General features: G+C 41.4%; 1 protein-coding gene across 1 annotated transcript in view; it reads right to left on the reverse strand.

Annotated features, from left to right (window-relative positions):
* Positions 1-25,142, reverse strand: part of LOC124256118 — a 294,746-nt gene that overhangs the window by 207,415 nt on the left and 62,189 nt on the right. The window contains 1 exon segment of the mRNA XM_046690072.1: positions 1,847-1,949. Coding sequence (XP_046546028.1) covers positions 1,847-1,949 — 103 coding nt within the window.

Here is a 25,142-nt window from a genome sequence, read left to right on the forward strand (position 1 = left end):
ACATACTAGAGGAGAGGCAGCCAATGACTGGTGAACGTGAGACAGCCAATACATACTAGAGGAGAGGCAGCCAATGACTGGTGAACGTGAGACAGCCAATACATACTAGAGGAGAGGTCAGCCAATGACTGGTGAACGTGAGGCAGACAATACATACTAGAGGAGGAGTCAGCCAATGACTGGTGAACGTGAGGCAGCCAATACATACTAGAGGAGGAGGCAGCCAATGACTGGTGAAGGTGAGACAGCCAATACATACTAGAGGAGAGGCAGCCAATGACTGGTGAACGTGAGACAGCCAATACATACTAGAGGAGAGTCAGCCAATGACTGGTGAACGTGAGACAGCCAATACATACTAGAGGAGAGGCAGCCAATGACTGGTGAACGTGAGGCAGACAATACATACTAGAGGAGAGTCAGCCAATGACTAGTGAACGTGAGGCAGACAATACATACTAGAGGAGAGTCAGCCAATGACTGGTGAACGTGAGGCAGCCAACCCATACTAGAGGAGAGGCAGCCAATGACTGGTGGTGAGGCAGAACTAGAGGAGGCAATGACTGGTGAACAGGCATACAATACATACTAGAGGAGAGGCAGCCAATGACTGCAGGAGGTAGCCAATGAATGTAGAAGAGTGGTACATGAGGGTCAGCCAGTGGTGAACGTAGGAGGCAGACAGCCAGTGGCGGGAGGTAGCCAATGAATGTAGAAGAGTGGTACATGATACTGTAGAAGAGGAGAGGCAGCCAATGGCAGCCAATGAATGTAGGAGAATGAGGGGCAGTGGCCAATGAATGTAGAAGAGTGGTACATGAGGGTCAGCCAGTGGCGGGAGGCAGCCAATGAATGTAGAAGAGTGGTACATGAGGGTCAGCCAATGGCGGGAGGTAGCCAAGGAGTGGTGTAGGAGAGTCAACCAATGATAAATCAACTAGTGATTGGTAGGAAAGGGGTAGGGGCAACCAGCACATGTCATAATTCTTGAAGAACTAGGGTAATTAATTTCTTCAACTAGGGAGATCTTTCAAAGTACATCTCACAAAAACACAGCAACAATGCTCTTCCCGCATATAGAGTCCTGTCTTATCTCAAGTCCCCAGTAAGTATCACGCTTCCTGAGAGTAACTCGCCACCAGCCACACGACTAAAGTCTGACTACATGACGCACAATAGGATCAGTAACACTTACAATACATGTCAAAAGCAAGAGTATGCCAGAACAAATGAAGCTACTATTTATCACCCACACACCCACATCATCAATGTAATGCAAAACAATTACAAAGAGGTTTGTTATCAAAGGGAAATGCGTCAGTATCTGGTGAGCAATCTGATTAGGTTATGCCGGTGCATGTCCATAATCAGTTCCAATTCTGATACATACTGGGTTTATGGTACCATCATACATGTTACAGGCAGGCGTGCAGACACGGTGAATACTTTATTTAACCACAAACGATGCTAATAACGTCCGCATATATGTGTTGTATATTAGCAACAATTTGCTTCCAAGCAGTCTGACAAGCACCCATTATGAATGCATATTTATTCGGAATGTATGACTATTGCGAGGAAGATGCCATGAAGAAATACTCTGAAAGTAATATATAAATATACATCCTCGTGGTGAACTCATATCCTCCTCCTGAAACTGCAATAGATCCAAGGCCTGACATGTCCAATGTTCAGTGATCAATACCTTACTATGAATTATTCATGGATGTTTGGATACGAATCCAGCATATGAGGAAAAGCATAAATTCCGGGATAGCCTGTGTCATATTGGTCAGCAGTGCGTGGACACGGCGGCCATTTTTGATATAGGAATGGATTGACTCACCACCTGGCTCGAGCGAGTAGCTTCCCCTTTGCTTGGAGCGCTCTCCTCTGCGAAGGCTCATTTTGCTGCGACTTCCTGTCCTTTCTGCGTGGCCCAAGTACTCCTGAAACATTAAGCAGTTGACTGTGATAATGATAATAATGTAAGCAGTTGTAAGAATATATGATAATCATACATAATAATACATAATGTTTCATTACTTGGAGGTAAGCCAAGTGGGAATATTACACCCAAGTCCCTGGTTCGAATCCTCATATGTGAACGATGTACATGTGCGAAGCCAATTTCTGATATACTCGACCGTGAGATTGTTTTTTGTTGTTTAACGCCGCCTTCTGGAATATTCCAGCTATATGGCAATAATTGAGTCTGGACCAGACAAGCCAGTGATCAACAGCATGAGCATCAATCTATGCAATAGTTGAGTGGAGCTGAGTTGGGCTTTACGTCACATCGGCATTCTATGCAATAGGGGATACGATGACATGTGTCAACCAAGTCAGCGAGTCTGACCACCCGATCTCGTTAGTGGCCTCTTACGACAAGCATGGGTTACTGAAGACACATACTAATCTGGATCTTCACGGGTTACAGTAATAATGAATGGGATACGTTATCAAACATAAACACCCAAGAGCCGTTTCTAGATAATACGAAACTTGTTCATAAGCTATATCGGAGTTTAATTGGATCAATTTGACTTGACAAGGAAAGGTATTTAACTTGTGCTTCAGTCAACGTATATAACCACAACACAAGAAATGCCAAAAGTCATAATTACTGAAACAAAAATAGAAAGTTTCACACGAAAATCTAAATTCTTATTAATTTTAATCTTCACGGGTTCCGTAATACGACAAAGATTTGGATGGTTTAAAGTCATAGTCACTCATTATTGAAAATCATGAACAAGAAAATCCGTGTGTGTTGATACTAATCAGGTATCGATCTTCATCCAGATTAACCATCTTGGTTAAAGGGTAAGGTCACTAAGGTTACTTGACGACACAATAATTCTGGTAGTGAGGGTTCCGTTCAAACGAGGTGTAGATGATTTCAGTGTTTCCTCGATGCATGTACCCCATGATTGCTGTGTTGTGACAGTGGAGCCTGGCCGATGTATAATTCTAACGCATTCAATCATAAACATACATTTCATTGACCACATCACTAAGACCTGTAAACCCAATCCCCGGGGGGCAATGATATCGGAACGGTTACTTTGTATTATTCTCAGTTTTTGCTTCATCTTGAGTGCCTAGTTCACTCCTGTTGAACAGTTTTCACTGTTTGCCTTTAGGCCCGTGGCTTCGTTTTTGTTTTTTCAGCAGCACATCAATAAAGGTGTCAACAATAGTTGTACTAAAGGGATCCTCCATTTGTTATCAAGAAACTTTATAGTATATGGATCGAATATTTATAGAAGAGAGGACTGGGTAAGCTACATGACAATAACCTGCTCGTGATATGGAATTATGGATTAAGGCAATCGTGAAATAAGGTCACACAATTAATTCACAATAAAAGTAATGACTTTAACATTTCTCGAAGCTTGTTCAGTATACAGAATTTACATATACACACACTCACGCACACGCACACACACATAGATGCACACAGACACAGTCACAGATACAGGAACGCGCCTACACACACACACACACACACACACACACACACACACATATATATATATACGCTCGCACATACAGTTATAAAGCCAGTAAACCAAGCTGGAGTACAGTACATTACAGAGGCAATTGCCGGAGGTGGGCGGACGGACACGGTGCAGTAATGTGGTTTATGGCCTATGTATAATGTATATAGCGTGTAATTGCTCCGCAGTAAACAACCTGTCCATCATCTGCGGCTGGGTCACCTGGCAGGAAAACGTCATATCATTATCTAGGAGCATCCAGCTGCCTCATGCCAGCCTATTAAACAGATACCTTTGTAAGCTATGAACAAATTATATTCTCCAAAGGTTAGCATTGAAGTCACAACTGTACAGATAAGTAAGTACAGGTAGAGCCTGTTATGTATGGTACCGTCACCAACAGAATAGGCAGGTCAAGTAATTAAAGAATGTATATAGCTTCCAAACAAACGTTCGGACAAGGATTCCGATCTCATAGGCGTTCTGTTTTTCGGGGTTTTCGCTGTATTGTGACCCCACTATTGTGGGTGACAAATTCCTAAACAAAACCATGTTTCCTGAACCAGCCAATGTTTCTTCAACAAGTCCATATTTTGTGAACAAGTCCATGTTTCCTAAACCAGACGGGGTCTCCATAGACATCCCAGTCTAAACCAGGCCACATCTCCTAAAACGTGCACAGTTCTTCAACTATCCTGTATTTTCTTAACAAGACGATGTTTCTTAGACTAGTCCGTGTTTCCTTTACTTGCCCTTGCTTCCTAGCACTGTTGACAAGGCTCGTTTCGGTTTGTGTTGTTGGCTAGTCATGGCTAGTCATGCATAGTTGTGGTTGGTGGTTGACGCTGTGATAGGTCTCTTGTACATAGATGTAGCTGGTTGTACTGACGACGACATATATACTTGCTAATGGCCCGTGCTGGATGCACTTTCAAACATTCCAGAACTGATGATGGTGTATTCCACGTATAGTATTTTGTGTTCCAGAACCAGGAACAGAGAGAGGAAAGATCACGTGTTACACTGGCTGAACAATAAACCAGATGGAAGCCACAGGCAACACAAGAAGTAAAATGAATGGTTACTATACTTTTGTTTAACATCAGATTCTCTGCGTGAATACATATCGTTTAACGCAACATCCAGTTAACGCTGTTTTATCTTTCAGTGATTGAATACACAACAACATCAGCAGCAGCAGTAGCAGCAGCAGTAGTAGTAGTAGTAGTAGTAGTAGTAGTAGTAGTAGTAGTAGTAGTAGTCGTAATATTCGTGGTGGTGGTAGTGGTGTGGTGGTGGTACAAAGTATAGGGGTAGTAGTAGCAGCAGCAGCAGTAGGAGTAGCAGTAGTAGTAGTAGTAATAGTAGTAGTAGTAGCAGCAGCAGCAGCAGCAGTAGTAGTAGTGGCAGCAGCAGCAGTAGTAGTAGTAGTAGTAGTAGTAGTAGTAGTAGCAGTAGTAGTAGAAGTAGTAAGCAGTAGCAGTAGTAGTAGTAGTAGTAGTAGTAGTAGTAGTAGTAGTAGTACTTGTAACAATAAAACAGCAACAGAACCATTCACACAGTTATTTGTAAATATTTACCTGAAGGAAGAATCCTTTGTATGATTCAGACTGTATGCTAACCATATGATTATGACTATCTCCCAAACAGTGGTGACACCAGGTGTTCGCAAAAAGGTGGGCGTACTCTGCTCCACCGGTACATTGGCACACAGGGATGCAGGGATCTCCCAAGTCAAAAACAGATACCCGATCCAATGTAAATAATGAATTCCTTAATTTGCAAGAAACAATTTTCGAATAACTGAAAAATATTCGTTCTACAACACTAATATGAAAAAAGATATTTGTCCTGCTTGCCGAGTTGACTAATACCAAGACACCAGTGGAAATAGAATTGTAGTAAACAGACACAGTTGTGTTTTACCCTCTACTGATATTTGGTGACAACTGGTCACCTGTGCCTTTGGATGTAAGATATAACAGGTTGAGTGTCTCGGTGCCTCGTCTGGTTGTTAGTCATGATGTGGGGTGCTCATTATATCGAGCACTGAGTTGTCTGGTCACGATTACTTACAGGACACCGTTATACTAAATTGAAGGACAGCTGTTCCCGGCGTTAAACAACACTGGAGTGTTACGATATGATAATCCTTGGCTGACGCAATGCAGGTAAATCACTGTGATTGTTTTACCAACAAACGTAAGATTCCCTTTTACTGATTTGGAAACTACGCCCTTCAGACAAGTACTTCCTGGTCTTGAGTCTTGAGCAAACTTGCAAATCATTTACACCCCCACACAGCTTCTGCTTTCTTCCAGTCAAACCAGGAATCTCTCCCCGTTTTCGATCTCAAACAAACACTGGACGGCCGGGCCCGTGTTGCAGCATTTTACGAGTGCTTAAGCCAATGTATATCTGACGCCGAGAGCGCTGCTTATCTCCTCTGCAGCCCGCATGCGCAGAAGAGGAAGGTTACGTTTAAAGGAAGACAATCGATATAATCTGGAATGCTCAAACGATGTGGGTAACCACTCCTGGCGTTTGACCTGGAGTTATTACTTTAGGCACCATTCATAATTTATGTAATGTGACCCCCTAAAACTTATGTACAAAGTAAGTGACCCCCCATGCATGTCATGTACAAAATCAATGACCACCCTCCCCTTCCAATATTTTTTAAGCATAATTTTTAAATATGTTTATGTACAAAATTGCTGACCCCTCTAGAAACATGTGTACAAAATTGATGACCCCCCTACCTCTCCAGAACAAAATGGGTGACCCCCCCTTAAAACATCATCACCCCCACCCCTAGCCATAAATTATGAACGGTCCCTTATTATGAAATGTGTACGTCAAGATATTCTTGCAACATTCTTGTAATATTCTTGCAACATTCTTGTAAGATTCTTGTAAGATATGGTTGAAATAACGCAAAGTATGTATTATTTGAACGTCAACGCGTAATAATAGCTTGGTGCAAGTGTTTGTAAAAGCAAGAAGTGTAATGTCAAGGACGATCCCTTGCTTTTTTCATATCTAAACATCTTCAGACTTGCAGGAATGTCTCCCGGTATTCAGAATGATGTTAAGATTTTCCTTCTGGAACTGAAGTGTGCCAAAGTGAAGAATACTTTTTATGTATCTTCGAAGTCGGTGTTTTACCACGAGCAAGGTCTATTCTGACATAAGACGTACTGTTAACACAGCTGGCTATGGGATCCATTGTAACCGTGCCTCTACAGTCTTCTCTGAGCATTTGGGGAACGGATCACAAAGAATTGAGAACGTTGAAGTTAATTCATCTTTCAATCCACCCATAAACCCACCCATCCAACCGCCAACCCGTCCATCCATCCAACCACCGCCCACACATCCATCCATCCACCCAACCGCCCGTCCATTTCTTCAAATGCCCATCCATTCATCCAACCGCCGATCCATCCATCCAACCGCCCATCCATTCATCTTTCCATTCGTCCACCCATCCATCCGACCGCCCATCCATCCGTCCATCCATCCAACCGCTCACCCATCCAACCGCCTACCCATCCATCAATTCATCCATCCATCCACCCAACCGCCCATCAATCCATCCGTCCATCAATCCATCCGTCCATCTCACCACTATAATATACCAGTGAGCAGGTCAGTAGATATATGAATGCATTGTACAAAAAACAATAATTTCGCCATGAATACTTTGATATATAGACAAAACCTCATGCGAGAAAGGACCTAAAATGATTCTTCAAATATAAATGTGACCATGATGATGAATAGCGGTGCTATGTGTCAATGTTACTAGTGTCGTTAACGGGAAGGCTTGGTTTAAGTTTCATTCAATATTCTGACACTTATAAGCAACTGTCACGTAGATACCACTCAGACACAGTATACTAATGAGTATGACTCCGAGCTGACAGAGGGGCGGTGGCATGGTCAACTGGTTAAAGCATTCGCTCGTTACTCCGAAGCCCTGGTTAGATTCCCACACTATGTGAAGCTCATTTCTGGTGTCCCTGTCGTGATACTGCTGGACTATTGCGAAAAGGGGCTTATAACAGTAAAGGTATCAAATAAGCCAAAACCCAGCCAGTCATCAGGGCTGGTAACTTCAAAAACTTACCAGCCCAAAATGGATTTAACCACACCAGACACCAAGATATGGTGAATTTACTCAGATGTATGGGATATCTTAAGAAATTTACTAGACCATTGGGCTGGCTAGCTGTAAATTTAGACCGTCCGTCAGAAATCTAGCCCGTATCGGGCGGTGGGACGGGCCTTATTTCATACACTGCTTATAACCTTACCTACTCACTCGCTGACTCACTCACTCACCGAGACAACAAGTCCTTGTTTCATCCCGTAAGATGCCGGACGCAAGGTAGGGTACCAACAAGTCCTTGTTTCATCCCGTAGGATGCCGGACGCAAGGCAGGGTACCAACAAGTCCTTGTTTCATCCCGTAGGATGCCGTACGCAAGGCAGGGTACCAACAAGTACCATCCTTTCACGAAGTTTTGTATAACGCAGGCGGGAATCGACCCATCGTAACCGTGCCATTGCAGTCTTCACTGAACATTTGGGGAAAAGAAAACAAACAATTTAGAACCCTGAAGTTAATTCATCTTTCAAATCAGCCACAAACCCATACATCCATCTTTCCATCCACCCATCCATCCACCAAACCAACCTCCCATCAATCCATCATCCATCCATCCATCATCCATTGCTCAAGTAGTATAACTCCAGGGGGGGTTGGGGGTGATAAAAGAAACTTGAAATATAATCTGGGGTGCCCAAAGGACCCAACTGTGCACAGCGAGTAGACAGGCGGGTGATCCGTGCCCCATTTTCGGGTTAGAGTCATAGTTCTACAGCAACCTTTACTGAGTGAGTGAGTTTAGTTTTACGTCGCTTTTAACAATTTTCCAGCAATATCAGGACGGCAGAAATACTCTTCACATATTGTGTCCATGTGGGAATCGAACCCGGGTCTTCGGCGTGACGAGCGAACGCTTTAACCACTGGGGGATACTCATGGCTAGTCTGGTCAGTCTCATAGACGTGGCTGGCGGGATGTTGGTTTATCTCGTGGTATATAATACCAGGTATTTTGTTTACAGGCCACATAGCTAAAAGTGGAATGTGGCAACAACCGATAAAAAACCCAGACTGAAAGGCTGTTAAACATTTGCTGTTACAACTACACAAACTGTGATATATTCAGAAAAAGTTAGGGTTGTCGTATGAAGTTGAGCAGCGTTCAGATTTACCTGCTACTCGGTAAATGCCATGAATATTTTCAGCAAGTAATCTTTACATTCAGAACATTGGAGAAATTACTCAGTTGCACCCATACTAATTTGCGTTGAGTTTTTAGATATAATTACTCGAAACATGCCACTATTTAAGAGAACGCCGTGGATGCCTGAGACGGGGACTGAAGGTCATCACGTAGCCAGGTTGCAATTACGACTACTTCATCACGTTGGCAAGCTGTGAGGTACACAACAGAACACTTGGCAACATGAATACAGCTATGCAGTGTAAGGGAGACAACCCAGGATAGTACTGTTCCAATCTGGGGTTGGGGATTCCAGTATGGCTGATATTGATTCTGGTCAGTTATGTCAGCACGGACTGTATATGCTACGATGCGACCTGGTAACATGAGTTTGTTATAGGATGAAAACGCTAGAGCAGCGCTTCTACGATAAAAATATACATGTAGTGACCCGAAGTCCTCCTTCGCTACAGCTATAACCCACTGTGACCCCCAGTATTGTTTGTTTGTTAGATATACAAACCATAATGACTTAGTATTGTTTGTCTGTTAGCGATAAAACCCATAGTGACCCAGTATTGTTTGTTTGTTAGCGATAAAACCCATAGTGACCCAGTATTGTTTGTTTGTTAGCGATAAAACCCATAGTGACCCAGTATTGTTTGTTTGTTAGCGATAAAACCCATAGTGACCCAGTATTGTTAATTTGTTAGCGAAAAAACCATTAGTGACCCAGTATTGCTTGTTTGTTAGATATGCAACCATAATGACCCAGTATTGTTTGTTTGTTAGAGATAAAACCCATAGTGACCCAGTATTGTTTGTTTGTTAGAGATAAAACCCATAATGACCCCGTATTGTTTGTTTGTTAGCGATAAAACCCATAATTACCCAGTATTGTTTGTTTGTTAGAGATAAAACCGTTAATGACCCAGTATTGTTTGTTTGTTAGATATGCGATCATAGTGACCAAGCTGTGTTGTTTATTTATTAGAGATAAAACCCATAGTGACCCAGTGTTGTTTGTTTGTTAGAGATATAACCCATAATGACCCAGTATTGATTGTTTGTTAGAGATAAAACCCATAATGACCCAGTATTGTTTGTTTGTTAGAGATAAAACCCATAGTGACCCCGTATTGTTTATTTGTTAGATATGCAAACCATAATAACCCAGTATTGTTTGTTTGTTAGTGATATAACCCATAATGACCCAGTATTGTTTGTTTGTTAGAGATAAAACCCATAGTGACCGAGTATTTAGATATGCAAACCATAATAACCCAGTATTGTTTGTTTGTTAGTGATATAACCCATAATGACCCAGTATTGTTTGTTTGTTAGAGATAAAACCCATAGTGACCCAGTATTGTTTGTTTGTTAGATATGCAAACCATAATAACCGAGTATTATTTGTTTTTAGAGAAATAACCCATAGTGACCCAACAGTGCTTTTGTTTATTAACGGCATGATCCGCAGTCTGTGATAAATTGAGATTGGACCAGACATTCCAGTGATTGAGACCATGATAATTGATCTACTCAAATGGGAGACAATGAAATACATCAAACAAGTCGCCTCCTACGATAAACATGGGCTGCTGAAAACAAATTCTAACCCGGATCTTCACGGGTGGCGTCTATACGTTACAGATCCAGTAGTGTCTGTTAGTTACAGACTTGTGTCGATCTTGTAGCGTTTGTACATTACAGATATAACCCTGATCAACCCAGCAGCTTTAATATATGTCAGGTACAACTTTTACGGACCTTGTAGCGTTTGTTAGTTACAGATACAATTTGTGTCGATCTTGTAGCGTTTGTACATTACAGATACAACCCGGATACAAAGCAGTTTGTACGTTACATACGCCACCATGTCATATTTGTTAGTGACCCGATAAAGGTACACACATGCTATAATTGTAAATACACCTCTGTTTCATTTTCAATAGATGTTCCTCTTTTTGGTAAGAGTTCCTCCCGTTCCCCCATCCCAAATAATATTGATAAATTAATATATACTAGAATTATTATTAACAAAACTTAACACAACAATTACTAGAGAACTCACAAAAATGACAAAGTCCAAAAGTTAAGTTACAGTTAGGGTCAGGTTTAGGGTTAGGTTCAGAGATAGGTTTAGGGTTGGGGGAACGGAAGGAACTCTTTCCTTCTTTTTCCCTACATATCATAATTTCAAAGATCTAATTGCAAAATTATTTAAAAACATAGAAAAAAGCAACTTAATTGCCTGTGGTTTTCTATTTTCACTTGTGCTACGAAGTGATAAAGGAAAAAGTTTCTATTGACATAAAAAAAAGTGGGAAATGTACAAGCACTTGGAATCAGCCTTATGTTTTACTGTGGAGCAAGGCTGATTATGACATTAAAAAACCCCAAGAATGATACGGTTTGCACTCATGAAAAGATGGGAGTCAATTTCTACAACAAAGTCCATGATCGGTTGCACGTGAAACATTCGATGCCGTTTGCCCACGGGACAGTAACTATGAACTGTCACATTGATTTCCTCATCTCGTGGGATCCCACCTCTCACGAGATTATAACCCGATCACGTGACAGTGCCATAAACCCTATTGATACGTGTTATGCACGTGCCTGATTGGAATTATGTCATCTTTCATTACGGTTGCTATGGAAATGACGTAAATGCTTGTGTTGTGTCGATACACGAGGACAGGCTCTGCCAAGCGTGGCAACATGAAACGGTGAAAGAGTCCCGTAATTGTCAGATTGATTGCAAACACATCCCTCTACAGCAACACGCAGTCAGCTCTTCACGATTGAAGCATCTGTGTCATTCCACAAAAACCTCAATGACATTTCGTGCTAGTAAATTGGAAAACGAAAAAAAAAACAGTCACAAAAAACTCCTTCAAGTAATTGCTGGTAAATCAGCGATATCTCCAGAGAATATAAAACATACACAATCAATTACTCAATGCATATTTAGCAAAGAAGCTATTATGTCAAACTTAACACACTGATGGGGCTTCATCCCGAAATGGTTCTATTCTACATCTGCATGTGCAGTGATACAATGGCCATGTGCATTGTTTACACAATCTGACCCGACCCCGGATCATTTGCACAGAATAGCTTCATCTCAGGAATGACGAAGTCAGTTGAGTTTGATGGAGCTCCGAGCAGCTTTTAACATTACATCAGAGCGTGCGAGCACAAAGGAAGATGAAAGAGATACGGATCAGAGACATCTCTAGTTTAATGACACACAAGAGCACCGATTTGCCCAGTGAGACCTAGGGTCATGGGAGGTACAAATCTGGATTCGAACGTAGATCAGTACAAAGGGAGGTAACTCTACATTTACTTTCGACCCTGTACAAATTAGTTCCCGGTGTCTTTTCTAAGCTTCCTGTGACAACATAAGGGAAAACGGGACTCTTGGTATTTGGTAATGATTTCATGAAGTAATTGTCAACATAGTTCTGCTTTTTGAGCTGCTCAGTAATTGTCGCAGTAAAGTATGGGGCACTGCCTTTAACAGTATTGCAGGCGTCTGACCTTAGGCTGATTTTCTTGCTGGGTTGAGTGGCTTTGGCTGGCGATGTGGTCACAGTTATTTCTTGTCACACAACGATCCAGGTTTGAATCCCATGATTGTGAAACCCATTTTAACTAACTCTCCTCCAACCAGACATTGGATATTGTTAAAGCGATGTGACTCTACCCACTCACTCAACCACGCACTGTACAAACGCACATACGCACACACACGCGCACACACATAGACGCGCGCACAGAGATACAGATAGAGATTCACGCACACCCAGACACGCACACCCAGACACATAATGACACACACGCACGCGCGCGCACACGCACGCACGCACACGCACACGCACACGCACACGCACACGCACACACACACACACACACGCTCACATGTTCACACACAACGAAATACATTACATGAAGATATTGCTCCGGTTACAATCAATGTTCTCCAGTATTCACTCAAACAAAGGAAATGTAATATACACAAGTAATCGATACAGCAAGTCAGTCAGCTATCCTCTAACTGAATAATTGACTACAAGCACATGACAGTAAACATATTTCTTCCGATGCAATTACTTGCTATTCCCATTTAAAGAGTCGCCCTTGCTTCAGTGAAAGGATCAGTTCATTTAGATTCTAATGGACACGAGACATCATACAAATAGGAAAATCTATAAATGAAGGTAATAAATTTGTCTAAGACATTTAGCATCAATGGAAGTATATACAGCACAACTTTCATAAAAATCAATGCTTCTTCAAGGCAGCAGTAAGCCAACTCCGAGGGAACATTCCTCTGAACAACTGTATAAGTCCCTAGAAACGAACTCGTTTGCCTAGCAACCATTATTCAACATGCAAGTGTACAAGGACCTGACATATATATATGACAAATCTGAAAGTTGTGCCCCATAAGGAGGTGATGAAACAGTAAATAACTACTGGATACGATGTAGTGTTACTGATGCTATCTTCCAGCACTTATCGATTATCTGAAGTCGTCGACCGGTCATTGCATTTCGCAGATTGGTCTGAGAATCACAATGACTTTAAGAAAGTTGTTAGATGTATCATATGTTATATTTGATATTAAACTTTCTCAGTACAGCTCAGATTCAAGTACGTTTGGGGTTGGTCCAATCTGGGATTCAAACCAAAACTCTGTGAGACAGGAGATCGCAAGTGTACAACGTCATGGACCTTATCCACTCGACCATTGAAACTTCGACAAAAATGGACGTTCGACAACTGTAGTCTAGTTCATGTACTTTGTGTACCCTGAAAGTGAATATTGACACGGTTCCCATTGCCCCAAACTGAGAACTCTCCTTTAAGAAAGTATACAAAGTTAGCAGTTTTTATTTGGTATCACATAGATTCTAGCCCTTTTGAGGATGAGCCCCAGACAGGATTCTAGTACTTTAGTAAAGTACTTTACTATCTGTCATTAGGGGTTCAAGCGTTAGCTCATCACGCTAAAGACCCGGTTTCGATTCCCCACATGGGTATAATGTGTGCAGCCGTTATCTGGTGCCCCCCACTGTGATATTGCTTAAGCCGGCCTAAAACTAGACTCACTCAATCAACATAGGTTTTCCAAAGTCGTAGAGCTATGATCTCTTTAAGTGCCATCCATACCATTAACTTACGACTATCTTAGCGCTAAGGGAGCTTCGAAAATCTAGGCTCTGGTTCAGTTTCACTTTACTAATCATGATCTTACAAGAAAGAAGAGTTTGACATATTGTATGTCAATTAGAAAACAAATGATGTTGGAGATCTAATCTACATCAGTCATCCAAGCGTGTGGTACGTGACCTTGACTTAATGAACCCTTTATGATCCGTACAGAAGCTGATTATTTTGCCTATCCCATGGCCTGGTAATAAATCGGCGTATCCATGGTACATGCAAATAAGCAGTAACCTGCTGTGTTTGTTCATTTGGGCTGGAATGTCTTGTAGTGGACCGACGATGACCTTTCCATAACCGAAATCAATTTCCTTTCATCTTTACCCAAGATGAAATATGCATGACCTCGGCGTAATATCTGTCTGTGCTTCAACCCAAAGCCGACTTGTATAAATATTATCGACTGCAGATTGACAAATAATGGCCTTGACCTTCACTATTCTTTCTGAAATTAGTACACGTCAGTGCTTGTACACTCAGTTTACCCTTTTCAAATATCATTAAAGAGAAGCACTGTCTTTCTACAGTATTTTACACGGGTTTAGATGAACCAAATTGATTCAATGACCGTCACTTCCGGTTCCCATATGGTGTAGAATGGCAACATAGTTAGTTTGGAGAAAAGCCTGACGATGTCCAACAAAACTATCTATTCATTGTCGGAGCCTCATGACGTCACTGAGTAATTGATTGAGACTGGTTTAGCTTTCATCGAATGAGCAGATACATCAAAGGCTAAAAACAAACAGCAAGCTTCACAGAGTTTATCGATGTTGAAAATGGAAGTCAGATAGGGCGACCATGTGTACGTACCATCAACTGATCTCAACCACGCCAAAAAGCAGAACATGCCACACAAAATCACTTTGAAAATCACAAAATTTCCATTTACTATTTTCTTTTTTTCATCAAGTTCCTCAAACCTTATCGCCTGGTCACGTGGTATGTGATAACGGCTTGAAGATCATTGTGTCAGAGGCTGCTGATCAGGGCCGATAACTCTGGTTTATGGTGGAGTGTTTCTAACAGATGTCCTCAAGAGCCACTCACATGTGAGAGACTTGAATTTCCTAGTCCTATCACAACATTAATCTACGGTCTGAAACTGTTACGGGGCAACCAAGGCTACAGCTTGGTCAAAGATGGCGCCGATCCTGCGTGGCGCTGTGGATCCGATCGGCCTATTGTGCTACCTACATCATACTTACAGGATCGGGAAGTCTCCGATGTTGCCAGGGACGACAGGAGGAGTGTGCCTATCTGCTGGACTGGTCATACTGGCGTATATTGACTTATAAATATGATTCAACAGACAAGTAATTTCCCCACAAACTCCTGCGGACACAATAAACACAGACTATAATTCTGGTTCTGTGAATCATTGAGTACACAGACACCGTCACCTTGTTGTTCGTGATGATGTTCGATGATGTAAGATAGTAACACAGGCAACCAGTGACCCCGTCCTTCCGTCACGAAGCTAATGACACACTGTATCTTTTCACTGGATTGTTCTGTCCTTACTATTACGCCGATCTCTTCAAGCTTTCTCCTACAGATCGGGGCCTAGCAGCCTGCTAATGTATCGACAAACTATGACGAGACGAGAGTGGCTGCTTGGGATAGGACTAGTTTTAACCCATGCACTTAGACGTCCGTTAATAGCGTTGCTTTTACAAAATTAGCACTATCAATGACTTGGGCACGATCAGTCTCAAGTGTACGCGTAGACGTAATTCAGGTCAGTGGAAGAGACTGTATGCTATCACATACGTGGGTCCCTATAGTGCTGCTTTGCCTAACCACGACCACAGGAGAACATGCCACTCCTGATGTCTGGGACGGTTGACATGAGGGCTGAGTGAGTGGGTTATATTTTGTTGTGAGTTGTAACTCCGCCAATCAATCAGTTTGCAGTGAAATCAAACATGATGGCGTAAACAAGTACACTTGTATGAGCACGTAGCCGAGACGTCGTTAAAGGAGGATACGAGAACGGACCGGTTTTCCAGGGCCTTTTACGTCATGGACGGGCTACTTGGGACGAATTGTGTCGTTGATGTTATTAACGTACCATCAACGTTGATGCGTTTTCTTTTGTCGTTGGTATGGACCTACCATCAACGTTGATGCGTTTTGTCTTGTCGTTGGTGTGGACGTACCATCAACGTTGATGCGTTTTGTCTTGTCGTTGGTGTGGACGTACCATCAACGTTGATGCGTTTTCTCTTGTCGTTGGTGTAGACGTACCACCAACGGTGATGAGTTTTCTCTTGTCGTTGGTGTAGACGTACCACAAACGCTGATAAGTGTTTTTGCTCTGGTTGCTTTAGACGTACCATCAACGCTGCTGAGTTTACTGCTGTCGTTGGTGTGGACGTACGACTGACTGAGTTTAGTTTTACGCCGCTTTTAGCAGTATTCCAGCAATATCACGAACGGGGACCAGAAAATGGGTTTTCACATTGTCATGTGGGGAACCGAACCCTGGCCTTCGGCGTGACGAGCCAACGCTTTAACCACTAGGCTACCCCACCGCCCTGTGGACGTACGATCAACGTTGATGAGTTGATACTAAGATAGGAAATGTGATAGAAAAGGTTTACTGCTTGGATTCGGGATGTTACATGGGGATGCATGAATGTGGTTTTAAACCGCGTTTAACAATATTCCAGCAATATCACGGCGGGGGACACCGGGAATGGGCTTCACACATTGTACCCATGTGGGGAATCGAACCCGGGTCTTCGGCGTGACGACGTTAATCACGTGATGTCCTACATGAAAGCAAATGTGTCATCAGTACAAAATGTGACCAAGTTGAGAGCTTTCGCCTCCTACCTCTTTAATGGGAATGACTCTTGGATAACTAAGCACCTTTCTGCTGCTTTGAAGATAAATACCAATCCAAAGACTTGAACGTTACCATTTACGTAAGAAGGATTATAAGCTTAAGATAAATTCTGCGGTACCAGGCTAATAGTGATTTTTCCTATCCCGCTTGACGTCGACCAATATAGAACAACGTGTAATAAAAGCGGAGAGAATTTGTTAGTTGCCATAGAGTATCATTGTTTCATGACATGCCGCCATACTTAGACGTTGCTTCCGTCGACCGCAAGAATCTGGCATGCATGTTTAATGGTCACATATTGATCTCAAAGGGTTCTTCTGATTAGGAGGACATGAGTTCACCGTCGACGATGCATTGTCCCTCCTGCTGTCTGATGACGTACAACAAGCTTCCTTTCCCGTATGTGGTTGGTATCGAAGATACCCAAGTAAGAATATTGTTCCTGGGTTTTACTAGATCGCATGTACATCCGAGTTGTGACCTTGACCTTCACACGTCACGAATGTATCCGTGTAACAGGGAATGCTCTTTTCAAATTGTTATTTTTTCGGGATACCATTTGCTTGGGATTAATTTGAGAAAATATTTCAACACTTTCTGCATTAACATCGATGAAACGATATTCAATCTCAGTGTATTTATATGCGGTTGATATCTGTAAAAAACCACAAGAAACAGAAGGCCACTGGGGGATAAGTAGTTTGAGGCACCGCTGTTTGCTGTGCGGCGTTTGGTCCCGAAGGATTGCGTGGCACCTATGATTGAATATGTTTCCACGTATGTCACCTTTTTACCCACGCTTCCATGGCTTACCAAACTGGTGAAAGTCTGAGACTTGCATTCCCGTGGCTTCTGTTTCGGCTATTGGGAATTATCTATAGTACCGTGGCATTAGTTGTTCTAACTGGACATGATCTATATTGATGGGATTCCAATGTTTTGATAGACATTACATATGTTGATATGGCATCTCTTATTCCGAATGGACATTATCTATATTGGCGTGGCATCTGTTGTTTTAATCATACATTACACATGTTAAAGTTGCATCTTTTGTTTTAATTGGACTTCATCTATATTGTCACGATATTCATTGTTCTGACTGGACATTATCCATATTGATTTGGTGTATCTTGTTCTGGTTAGACATAATCCATATTGATATGGTGTCTGTTCTAGTTAGACATAATCCACATTGATATGGTGATTGTGCTAGTTAGACATAATCAATATTGATATGGCGTATCCTGTTCTGTTCACATATAATCCATATTGATATATCGTATCTTGTTCTGTTCACACATAATCCATATTGATATATCGTATCTTGTTCTGGTTAGACATAATCAATATTGATATGGTGTCTGTTCTAGTTAGACATAATCAATATTAATATGGCGTATCGCGTTCTGTTCACACATAATCCATATTGATATATCGTATCTTGTTCTGGTTAGACATAATCAATATTGATATGGTGTCTGTTCTAGTTGGACATAATCAATATTAATATGGCGTATCCTGTTCTGTTCACACATAATCCATATTGATATATCGTATCTCGTTCTAGTTAGACATAATCAATATTGATATGGCGTATCCTGTTCTGTTCACATATAATCCATACTGATATATCGTATCTTGTTCTGGTTAGACATAATCCATATTGATATGGCGTCTGTTTTTCTGGTTAGACATAATCTATACTGATATGCGTTTGTTGTTCTGGCTAGACATAATCCATATTGATATGGCGTCTGTTGTTCTGGTTAGACATAATCCATATTGATATGGCGTCTGTTATTCAGGTTAGACATAATCCATATTGATATTGCGTCTGTTGTTCTGGCCAGACATAATCCATACTGCTGCAGCATCTGTTGTTCTGTTTGGATATAATTTATTTTGGTGTGGCATCTGTTGCTCTGATTAGATTTAATCTATTTTGCTGTGGTATCTGTTGTTCTGGTCAGACAAAATTCATACTGCTGTACCATCAGTTGTTCTGATTAATCCTTGTCAATATTGATGTGGCAACGAGTTGCTATACTGAACATTTACACATCTGTTTATCTGATTTGTCATTTCAATATTGACAGTACATCCACTGTTTCGAATACACATCATTGTTAACTGTAGTCATATGTATTGGAAAGAAAGGTGGACTATGCAAAGTTGACCTTGAAGAAATAAGTTAGGAACATAAGCTTTACAACTTGCTGCCTGTTTCCTTCTACTGACTCAAGCTCATCTAAACATAGAATGATTGCTGTAACTGCCAGAAGCACCCCGTATGTTATAGGTACAGAAGAAATCGATGAAACTGCCACGAACGAGCTCACTCCAGGAGGAATGCAACACATGTGAAGTAATGCAACTTGACAAAGTCCAAATATTCGCTTGATGTTAAGTTCTGAGGGGGTGAAGAAGATTGACACTAACCGTTCATGGAAAGGCGGGCTGCCCCTTCAGAGGGTTTAGAGATTTGTGTAGGGTAACTCTCACTTGTAGCTACTGCACAGTGTATAATGTCTCCGTGGTGCCTGGGAGTCATGTAGACAACATTACACTGCTTACACCGCCCTAACATGAGGAAGTTTTGATATATGTGTCTACATTCCTCAACCTACCACATCGGTATGGGTATATTTTATCAAATCACCATTTCATATTTCAGAAATATCAGTTGGCAATTTAAACAAACCCAAAATACATCAATACAAAAACGTCCCAAAACAAACAAAACACATACAACAAAGTAAAGTGGGGCCTAATTGCCATACATAATAACACTGTTTTCGTTAGGTTACGAATTACAAGGTTACGAGATATTAGTTACTTTTCCTTTTGTGGAAATTACGTTTCATTGCATATTGGCAGTCTCCGAAAAAAACAAAAGGTACCTGCATATTTAACTTTGTAAATAATATCACATAAGAAAAACGTGTGGAAACAATATTCATTCGTGAGGGCATTTGTTCGGAAATGTGGTGATCATAGATATAGTCAGGACATAATTTGTGAAAAAACGAGTTTACTGAAAAAAAACCCGTGATTTCCTCGTCGAGGTCATCTTTATAAAACATGGAGATACATCATCGTGGCAAGACGTAGGCAAAACTGTGCCATTGTGCACCCCTTCCTGTTGCTTTTCCAAACGCATAACAATTGGAATTTCATGATTGTCAAAATCAAAACGAGTGAGATATGACCATGATGGAAGATCAGATTACGTTCAAAAAGGTTAAATAGCTTATCCCTTTCTACTGATTCACCCACCTGGACTAGAAATATAATACCAATGCGTCTGGTTCATATTTAGATCTATGCCTAAAGTATTCAGATCCAGAAACAAATCTCCACAAGACTGCATGACAAGAGGGATTACTTTTTAATTGTCAACATTCCTTTTTTATGTTTTTCTTCCACATCTATTCCACTAACACGAGCCTTTGGAATCTACATTCCAATTTGTTTATTGAAATTAAGGAGACAAGTGACACCGCTCCAACCGTTTCTTATGTAGATCTATGCATAAAGATTCAGAGTGACAGAAATATCTTCACAGGGCTGGATGTAGAAACTGATTATTTCAACTTTCAATAGTCAACTTTCCCTTCACGCCGAGCATTTTTTCAATCCTTTGGTGTTTACATTTCACAACTTTTGAGGTACAATCGAGTAGGCTCTTTTCACTAGGACTTCAAAGAGCGTCATACGTTTCTTGCTCAGAAGCTGTTCTGTCAAGATTACAACATTCAAGCACTCAGTAAAGATTTCAAAAAGTTGTATGGTAGACTTGTGGATGGCGCTTCAAAATGTGATGTATCAGTGACCAAAATGATGTCTGATGCAACTCCCTATTTTGACTTGAATCATACTTACCCGATTTTTTCAGGTGAACAGTTGACAGTCTGCACATGTTTCTGACTTTGCCAACAAACCCCAAAAGCCAAAAAACAAACAAATGCTCATGAATAATAATTTAATCAACCTTTCTTTTAGCAGAGATTTCTAATGGATGTGGCAAGGGTTTTGTCGCTTCTATTTAGGATACCATTGCACATACAACTATTTCTCAAATGCGTTTTAATCTGGGTTACAACTTTCAATGCCCCAGAAGAGCCTTAACAGGAATTTACGGTAGATATTCCAACACGTGACCAAAATGATAACCGATGCAATTCCCTGTTTTAATCTGTACTACACGTACTCGAGACAAGCAAATATTGTCTGGCATGTGTTTGTAACGGGATACCCTCATGTTTTCGCGAACACCTTGTACCATCACTGTTTGATAGTAATATCAACACACAACACGTCATAATTTGATTCTGGAAACCAATTTGTCCAGAAACTATCCGCGCTGTGACCATTTGGCCAGTTTGTGACAAAGGATTTTAACAAATTCAACATGTTATTTTCATAGATGAAACTTCTTTTTCGGAAAATCGAAATTTAAACTAATAGGCAGCAATACTTTTCCTGCTTAAAAACTTTAAAGTTTGCAATTATATGCAGATATTTCTGATGGTTATATTGGTTATATGTCAAAGGTAGTACTTTCAATACATGAGATGTGTGAACGTTATCTGACGGACAGGCACAGGGTGGTTCTATTAAATATCACTGTTCCATGTGACAGTGAACTGACACCGTTTCTCAGGAACCAACGCCAATGAGCTAGCTGGATTAAAGGCTGCTTTTACAGTATTGCATTCGCATCACGGCGCGTCAGCTTGGGAGGAAAGACTTAAGTGATGTCTCAAATCTGTCACACGTAAGGGACGGAAGTCTGCACAGTCATTTGTGACAAACTTTCCCAAGGCCACTGGTGCCCCAGATCACCACTGAGATCATTGACCTTGTGTGACCGGTCAGCAGATCCTCGCTCCATGCAACAAATACGTGCTGTCGTCGTCATCCCCGTATCCATCACTATCAGAATAAAGACAAAGCAAAGTCCATTGCTCGACGTGGTTTGTTTCCGAATGTTGTTTTCCCTTATCTCGTGTGTGCTGACTTTACATGTGATCGCGCTCCATTACCCAGCCCAGTCGGGATTGGAGCTGAGTCAACTAACATGATGAATAGCCCCGCTGGGCTGCCATAGCAGGATGGTCACAGAATAATGTTCTACAAAATGGGAAATATTTAAATAACATAAATCACGTTTGGATAAAAGATCATAAAACGCAAAATGAAGTTTGGTCTTGAGTGCAAATTTTACTGCATGAAGTCGTCCGTTCATGCAGTGTACGGCTTACATGATATAAGGTCGGATTATGTGATCTTTTGTAACAGAAATGTTTGGGTGTGAGCTGGGTCCACTCTAGTGAGAGAGTGAGTGAGTGAGTGAGTGAGTGAGTGAGTGAGCTGGATTTATAGTTGCTTCAAATGTATTTAATTTATGTGACAGCTTGTCAGTTCCATCTGAAGGATGTTTTAAGTTTGGCACTTATTTGGAAACTTCGAGTGAGTGAGTTTTACGCCGTACTCAGCAATAGTCCAGCTATATGGCGGAGGTCTGTAAATATTCAAGTCTGGACCAGACAATCTGGTGATCAGCAGCATGAGCATTGATCTCCGCAATTGGGAACCGATGACATGTGTCAACCAAGTCAGCGAGTCTGACAACCCGATCCCGTTAGTCTCCACTTACGACAAGCATGGGTCACTGAAGATCAATTCTAACCGGAATCTTCACGGATCTGGAATTTTCGAGCACGGTATGTTACCCACAAACCAAGGACCATAATCAGGATGAACCGGGAATCGACCATAGGACTCTAGAATGGAGCGTGTTCAATTTGCGGCTATGATCAGTTTACTTTAGGTGTCTGTTTATTTGAAATCTCGAGTTGAATAGACGAGGACGTGAGATTCAAGCGAAAGGTAATATTTGTGATCATTTTAGCACAACTAGGTCGGGGGATGGCGAGTAGGCATCGATTTGTGGGCCGTTATCCATTCAAATTTACATGTGAAATTAGACATCGATTGGCGGTTGTCGATCCACGGCGAGGGTTTATGGTGTGTTACAGACGGTGTGTTCTCTTTGCAGGCAATTGGGATACAGGCAGGTTCACTCAATCCATATATAGGTATATAGGGCAGTGTCTGTATCACATCTTCACTTACGAATTCAGCTGTCTGACTAAACTTCATCTTTCACCATCGTGAAAGGTTCATATCCAGGTTATTAGGGACCATTCATAATTTATGGCTGGGGATGATGATGATGAGGTTTAAGGAGACGCATGTACATAGTGAATGACTCCCCCCCCCTCTCCCCGCTTACAATTATTTAGCATGATTTCTTAAAATTTCTATGTACACACCCTAGTACATGTGAACTAGATTGATGACCCCCTCTACGTACCCAAAACAAAATGGGTGACCCTCATCAACCCCCCTAGCCATAACTTATGAACTGTCCCTTAAAGGCGAACCAGCGGGCCATAATAAATTAGAATTTGACCTGTGTTTCACATTACTATTGCTATCGAGTTCAATATAAGTGGAAGCATCAAACAAATCTTGGCCGGTATCCCAAAGATATACAACATTGGAGGAGGTGTGATCACCATGTCCGGAGATAATGACGTCATCATCCTGTGGTCAACGTGGAGACTAATGACCATCTCATCCAGCCTAGAATAGCCCTTAGTAGTCTCACATAGAAGCATCCAAACATTATAGTACTCGTGTTCACATCTCTGTCAAATACTAGAAACATGAATCTAGTCCACCTTACTGGAAGGAGAAATTTACCTATTCAAGCTTCGCTGTGAGAACTGGAGGTCATGTCGTTCTTTCACATTGTCAACTTTGACCTGAAGGTCAAGGTCATATTGGAAGTTACCATGGAAATGTACCGCGGACGTTTATACTAGGAGATTTCGGAGTCCACTCGTGGCCAGTGTCTCATTAGTGACCAACCACACCATCATATCTACAAATGGTAGAATTAAGTATCGACTCATCTACTCTCTTTCACAAAGTATAGTTAGTTATTCATTGAAGGTCCTTGTAATTGCAACACATTGTGTATGACATTGTGTGTAAGTGTGTCTGAGTGTGTATGTGCGTGTGTATGTGTGTGTCTGAGTGTGTATGTGCATGTGTATGTGTGTGTCTGTCTGAGTGAGTGTGTGTGTCTCAGTGTGTCTGCGTGTGTATGTGCCTGTGTGTGTGTGTGTGTGTGTGTGTGTATAGGCGTAGGTGAGTGTATGTGTGTATCACGACATCCCAGATTTTGTTATTCTAGCAGCTTCCTAAGCATCACAGAATACAGAAACCATATCGATTTGACGTAAATATACGTGTTTCTCTATCACACGAGATGTGTAGTTAGGATTTCCATGTAAGCTCCTATTGCTGTAACATCGCCATTGCATCATGGCTAAGTAATATTGTTTCGTAAATTCTTCAAATGTTGTGTAATACTTTCAAGCTTCTTTCACGATGTAAATACATTTCTCTGATTAATAAATTCGGACTCTTCTTCCAACGGTAGAAAATATGTTTGAACTACATGACCGTTTGTGGCGGCTGACATTAAACAGTGAATGAGGTTTATTTCGCAATATTTTAGTTTACACGTCAAAATCATACCTTGAACGTAAATCATAAGGGCGTGTATTGCTTTAAGAATAACAAACAAAGATTTACATGGGGGATTCGACCACACTACAATTGGATAGGGACACGGCTAATTGACTAAACTTTACACAGGGACTTACGGCGCTTCAGATCATTGTCCCAAGTCTGGCTAGAATACGATAAGACTGTGAGTATATTGGCACAGGCAATGTCGACTGGTCTAGTGGTTATTGATCAACCGTTAGGCGAGGACAAACACTTCTCCAGTAGTGTTGGACAGTCTAGCGATATTCAACCTGTCCTGGGATGAACTCCCACTTACAGGATCGCAAGGGAGATAACTGTGGAATAATAGGCGCTGTTAGTCTTAAGTGATGAGGTATGGATTGTCTAAACTGTTAGCATAGTCGTGCAAAATCAACTGGGTTGACACTGAAATCTACACTTCTAGCGTGTTCATTGATCCCATACTTTTCCCATAGCGCCAGCGATCAATTTCACACTTCGCATTCGGGGACGTATTTTGCAATGCTGTTAAAGTCGTTATAAAATTGAATTGCCTTAGATTACTTTGAAATGCGTGAAATCGACAAGGCACACAAGGGCAAAGCGTTCGTTCTGGATTAGCCTATCTTTGAGGCAGCAT

The sequence above is a fragment of the Haliotis rubra genome, unplaced genomic scaffold (assembly GCF_003918875.1).
Source record: "Haliotis rubra isolate DU_JTF1 unplaced genomic scaffold, ASM391887v1 Scf619, whole genome shotgun sequence".
In the NCBI taxonomy this organism is placed as follows: Eukaryota; Metazoa; Mollusca; class Gastropoda; order Lepetellida; family Haliotidae; genus Haliotis; species Haliotis rubra.